Here is a 6,000-nt window from a genome sequence, read left to right as displayed (position 1 = left end):
ATGCCTCGGCAAATCATATATCGTGTATATATATTATAGCGTGAAGTCACAAAGATCGTGAGTCGCGAGGACACAGCGGGGACAATGGAGCCATTTCATAGTATCACATGAAGAGCTAGACGCGATAGCACTTTGTCGCCAAATTGTTGCAGGTAGAGGCAAGTATCTGCGACTTTACTGTTGTGGCAGTGGCGAATGGGGTCGCTTGCCATGTAAATTATGTTTCCTACATGGTGAATCGTGAATGTCTGCTGACCACCATCGCCACCTTGGCTAGCTCGTCAAGTCGTACTTAAGAAGCAATCGCTCTGTCAAAGATAGTTCAGAGACCTTTCCGCCTCGGAAGCTGTGGAGCGACCATAGAGATCCTCGAAGAGAATTCGAACGCCGGGGGCTACACATTCATCGGCCAAGAGCTTGATTCTCGCCATCTGCGCCGTGCTGCACTGATAGAGTAGCTTCTAGGGGCCTTACATCGCGAACCAGGGATAGCATCTGGGACTACACAGACGGGCCCAGAGACACCAATCCATATAGCCGCCTTGGGCGTTGATCGATTGCTGTGAGCGATCGCATGAGAGCTGCGGGTCTCGCGTCAACACAGCATCGCAGAGTCCACAGGCGACCTGGTCTACAAGCTTCTTGCCTCCGCTGAAAAGCGGAACCGGTCGCAGACGGTACAGTGGAGTATGTTGTGCTTGAGCGCAGCTTCCGTTGTCATTATACAAAGACAAATTGAGGATACATCGAGGCCAGAGCTAACCCGCACAGCAACATTCGCGATTTACGACTTAGTTATGACTGAGTCGAGGCAGTGCTTGCCCGGTGCGGGAAGCGGTGCATTCTCGATTTCACAGTCGTGAGTTTCACGTCTCGTGTCTCGTGTTTGGTGTTTCAGTCGTGAGTGGCCAAAATCCGAAATCGTGAATGTTTGTTGCGTGGGATGATACGATTCTGTGATTGCATTTTTGCTCAGCCTACGTTTTTATTTGTTTTATAATTCTGAAATTATTTATTTAGGAATGAATATCTGAACCCTGTAGTTTCAAGTTTGCATATGTCGCTGTCGTGTAGTGCAACTAACCACCTTGGACCCTGATAATCTACATTCACGGTCTGTACTTTCTCCAGGCATCGTCAACCAGGGTTGGATAGTATTGCCGTCACACTTGTACACTTGTATCGGGACAATGTGTCGAGTAACTAGCCATCAGTAGATTTACTGTACATGTGAACCATCTGCGATGATAACCACCTGTCTTTGCTCATGTGGAATGCCCCCCTCCTTCTACCATCGCGCTCGTGACCATTACGACAGATTTCCATCCACCTTAACCCCGCCATGGAGCTGCAAAGCTCTTGGGATCCATGTACCCGAGGCATGACGCTCGAGCAGTATCTGGGCCAGCTGCGGTTTCCACTCACTCGATCCTACTATCGCGCTCGTCGAACACAACTGGCGTCTTGCGATATTGCGCCAACAGAGATCGCCTCAAACTCGCAGCTGCAGCTTCTGTTGTACTTGCAAAGGCTGCTTGTTGCCTCGCAAGCCTTACAAATCGCTCAAGATACATATGAACAGAGATATGCGGCGTTGTTACCACCGCTGCAGAACGACAATGCGGTCTTCTTAGCCGTCCATCTGGCAAGCAAGGCGCAGACCGAAGCATGCCTAGTAGCTTCGTCTTTGAACGAGGATGTTCGTTTTTCGCTTTACGAGTCTACATGGCAAGACATGCTACTTTGCTTTGTCGAAGATCGCAGCCTCTGCTGTGTACAAAACACACATCAAGAATCACACGAACCGTTGCAGCAACACTTGTCCTGCTTTGGCAAGTTCGTCTGGGGTGAGTATATTGACGTTGCGAGATGCTGCAGCTGCTGAAAGTAGCAACCATCAATGTTGACGATTTCCTTTTTCAGGTGAAGCTTATACATGGTCCTCCGGAAAGCTGTTCATGCAGTACCGCCTCTTTCAAGCACAAATAGCATGGCAAGAGCGCTACACAGCGGCGATACCATCCACACCAAGCACACCAACTGTTTTCAAGAGCGTACCACTACACGCAGCATACACATCATTCACTTCAACTCTATCACCCTCCGAAGATGCATCCGATAATACCGCAGATCATCTGTTTCCTCAGCATCCACTGATGACATTGCCGTTACCCCATACAAGCAACCCAGAGCACTGTCTATTAACATCTGCATTCTTGGAGAGTGATACAGCATCGTCTGGTTCATCGTCGGATTCCAGTATTCTCGCGACCCCAAACCCCGAGACAAGCTTCTCATCTTGGGACGCCCTTTCACCATCAGGACTATGTAGGACCAGCACTCCTCTATCACCATGCCTCTTTTACAACAACACTGCGGCCTCGCCAATTTTTTCTGAACACTCAACGATCACCGCACCATACCGAGAGCAGAACCACAGCCAGAACATCAACGCCGACAAAGTCCTTCTAGGAGGCAACATTCTCGATGATGGTGGTGCTTTCAGCTCGTCCTGTTCTTTACTTCGGCGTCGTCATATGAGCAAGGAAATACCTAAGCGAGTCCTTCAGAATCGCGAAAAAAGCAAGAGGTACTATTACCGTCGAAAGGCCCAACACGCTGCTTCTAATGACTTTCTCAGCTCACGAAAGGATCACGCAGAACCCACATGTCTCAAAGCGGAACTCGAAGAGCCCCCTTTCCACATTCAGTTTATAGAGCTTGACGGTAGGATGTTTCCTCTCCCAGATGTCGTACGTACACCGAACTCCCTGACAGGCTTTCGCGTTAACTCAAAAACAGAGCAGAATCCGACATAGAGAGCAGAGCCTGCAGCAAAGGCATAAACAGCTTTCACGGTGCTCTCAACGCCTGCAAGGAGCGTTTGTGGCACATCGGTGTCAACGGAGAGGTGCGAACCGGACTTTCTGGATTCGCTGCTCACTGGACGAGCCAGCTTGCCTCCCGACTGGCAGGACGCACTTCCAGCAGAAGACCAGAGAAAAAGCTCCGTCGGCGAGCGTGGAAACACCGCATCACTCAGCGCTGTGGTAAAACTGACTCAAATACTCAAGGTGTTTTGATTGGAAGCACAAGCAAATACAATCGAATACAGTCAAATACACTATCCATACCTTTGTTCAAGACACCAGTACGATGTCTGATTGTTCTGCGTGTGATTGTGCGCTACAGTACCGGGCCGACACAACGCTGAGCGCTTTCTACGAGGTCTTTTCGGCAGTCGCATTCAGTCCTGACCATCCAGAGCGTTCTTGGAGGAAGAGGTTAAATAGGTTCATAGACCTGCACGGTTCTTCTCTCCCGTCGCCAAAGGACAGTCCCTGGTTCAAAATGGCCTGTGTGTTCCAAACTCGTCTCTGAGGTTCAGGCCTGTGTGCGGTGCAATCGTCGAGGATTTCGGTGCTTGGGAACGACTACACCCATGGGACTGCACTGAGCAGTGAATGGAATCAGAAGTTTGCGCATTGCACAAGCGACATGAAGAATTCTTATACCGCAGGACCAAGTGACGATCCTTTTACATGCGGCAAAGTGTGCCATTTCCAGGAACGCCCTCCAGGAACGACTGCTGCACACAAGTCCATTGTCTCAATATATGCAGGGTGGAATCTTAGAGCCTTCCCCCAACAGAGAGGTGACTGCACAATCGTCCAAATCATGAAAGGCTGTCACTACAGTATTTGTGCGGTGGTGCTTGAATACGATTCTCAAGTTTTTCTCGGGTCTTGTTCCAGGTTTCAAATTATGGGCTCCTACGATTCTAGAATCGGAATATCTTCTTCCGAGCGAATGAAGATCAACAAGTCGAAGTGAGACAACGTTTTTGGCCTTCACTGAAGTGGTAAGGGTATTTAAATTGCGTTCACGAGGCCATACAGTAATTGGCTCATGCTTTGAGGGCCTGGTCAACATGACAATTGCCATGACCTATTATGCTGGCAATCGATCACGTGCTATATTCAATTCGCTACTACATCATGTGCGTCCTTCGGTGCTCTTGTGCTCAGCGAGATCGCGTTCATGTACTACAACTTCCAGAGCCGGTAACTGGATCTTCCTGAATGCAAATGACCGGGGCTTTACAGGGAAAAAGAACAGACAGCGCGATTGACAACATGCATGCATTGTGCTTGAAGGCAATATCAAAGTACGAAATGGAGAACACGATGTTGTGTAGAGCCGGCTCTTTAAAATTTTAATGTCCTCACCAGGGGGAAAGGAGTGGTCTTATATAAATACAGATGTCCGGGTTGTCTGGTGGTCCTTCTGCACAGACATACGTGTGAGTGCCAGTCACTGGAGCAAAGCGACAGATCTCCTCCTCGTCACTGTTCGAACGACGGCAAAATGGAGCTAGGGCTTTGAGATACGCTCTGGCCGCTCTGACACGCCCAGTGTCAATTAGGAGATCCGCACAGCGACGAGTGATTTCGAGCTCCACGATATTTCCTTCTGGACAGCCTGTACCTGCAATCGAAGCATTTAGATGTCTGACAGGAACATATGCTTTGGATGGAGCAGGTCTTGCAGGTCCTTCCGGGGCATCGGGTGCTTTCCAGCTGAGGTCGAAGTAGAATAGAGATCCTCCAGTTGACTTGAATGGATCTACGATTTTGGCACCATAGTAGTCTCCGGTTTCATCCAATGTGTGATGCACAGGAATAGGGGCCATGAGCTTCGACCACGCCCGTTCGGCTGTTTGTCCAACATCAATAGGACGCGCCCATTTGCCGCCTAAATTCATGTGGGAACCAACACACTGAGCGGTAGCATTAGGGAAACGCCAATAGACCTTGATGCGTTAGGGGACTACCGTTCGCTTCAAGATCGACCGAAAGAATGACAGGACGGCCTGTGGTAGCATCTGAAAGCGTGTCCAGGTACGATTTGAGCTGAGTGAACCCCGGAGCGCGTGCGACGTCCTTGATGGCTTCGAGTATCTTCTCGAGCTGGCCGTGTGCCAAGTCGTGTTCCGCTGCTGTTCTGGGCGAGAACAAGCCAGGAAGCACGAAATAGGCTTTGATCTGTACTAACGGCTCAAGGGCACTGTCAGGACGAAGTATATCGAAGCCGACCATATATCGAGTTTGCGTCTTGGAGGCCACATCGCTAGAGTCTAAAACTTCGGATACGGCCTGATCGACACGTTGGAAAAGATCCCTGCCGTTGAAGGAGAGGTATCCGCATTCTTGAAGCTGATGGATCAGTCTGTGCGTGGCGCCCAGATTTGTTCCCGATTGACGTACTTCGTCATCATCAACAGGCTCGATAGCAAAGCGTACCTGTGCATGAGGAGCATCATTTTTGGCTTTCCATGCTAGACCCATCTCGACAGGTGAACCATCGTCACACATCAAGGAGCACCATTTGGAGCCGTTGTTACTCTTCCTGTGATCGAAGCGCTCCCCTAAAGCTTGGATCAGTTGAGAGGAAAAGAAGCCAAGGAACCGCTCAATCTGAAACTCGGAGTACTTTTGCGACTTTAAAAGATGAACGATCGGATCGCCCAGGGTGTGAGACCAGTACCGTTCGCCATCGAGGTTGTCTCCTTGTTTGCCGAATCCTCGAGTATCTTCTCTCCACGATGAGCAGAAATCGAGACTGAAAGCTTTGTCAAGATATGTGTGGAAGGTTGCATGTGGTTCGAAGTGGTTCGTCTCGCCGGAGCTGAAGGGGTTGTTGACATTCGTTGTGATTGCTGTCAAATAGCGCGAATCGAGACCGCAGTCGACGAAATTCTTCGAAAATGCAATGTCTGCATGAGCTGCAGGTTGCTCGGCCTCGACACACCCTGATGGGTCTCTAGAAGCAGAGACGACTCGAGCTCGTGCTTGGTCAATCCCCCTTTCTGCTGGCGTGGATCTTTCGTCAGTCTTCCAGTCTTCTTGGGTATAGCATAGGGAAACAGCCTTCTTCTCTTTGAGCTCGTCCCCAGAGCCACCGGTCATGGCGACAAATTCCACGCATCGGCTCAGCATC

General features: G+C 49.9%; 2 protein-coding genes across 2 annotated transcripts; one reads left to right on the top strand and one right to left on the bottom strand.

Annotated features, from left to right (window-relative positions):
- Nucleotides 1-1,342: 1,342 nt before the first annotated feature.
- Nucleotides 1,343-2,819, top strand: UMAG_12315 (uncharacterized protein; the record flags this gene model as incomplete). Its single annotated transcript, XM_011393279.1, has 2 exons — nucleotides 1,343-1,847; nucleotides 1,924-2,819. The coding sequence occupies 2 exons, from the start codon at nucleotides 1,343-1,345 to the stop codon at nucleotides 2,817-2,819; spliced, it is 1,401 nt and encodes a 466-aa protein (XP_011391581.1).
- A 1,406-nt stretch (nucleotides 2,820-4,225) lies between these two features.
- Nucleotides 4,226-5,969, bottom strand: UMAG_05796 (uncharacterized protein; the record flags this gene model as incomplete). Its single annotated transcript, XM_011393221.1, has 2 exons — nucleotides 4,226-4,755; nucleotides 4,814-5,969. 2 exons carry the CDS (start codon nucleotides 5,967-5,969, stop codon nucleotides 4,226-4,228), a joined length of 1,686 nt encoding a protein of 561 aa, XP_011391523.1.
- Nucleotides 5,970-6,000: the final 31 nt, after the last annotated feature.

This window comes from Mycosarcoma maydis, chromosome 16 (assembly GCF_000328475.2).
Source record: "Mycosarcoma maydis chromosome 16, whole genome shotgun sequence".
Lineage (NCBI taxonomy): Eukaryota > Fungi > Basidiomycota > Ustilaginomycetes > Ustilaginales > Mycosarcoma > Mycosarcoma maydis.
The sequence above is the reverse complement of the archived record's forward strand: the minus strand, read 5'-3'. Positions and strand labels throughout refer to the sequence as shown.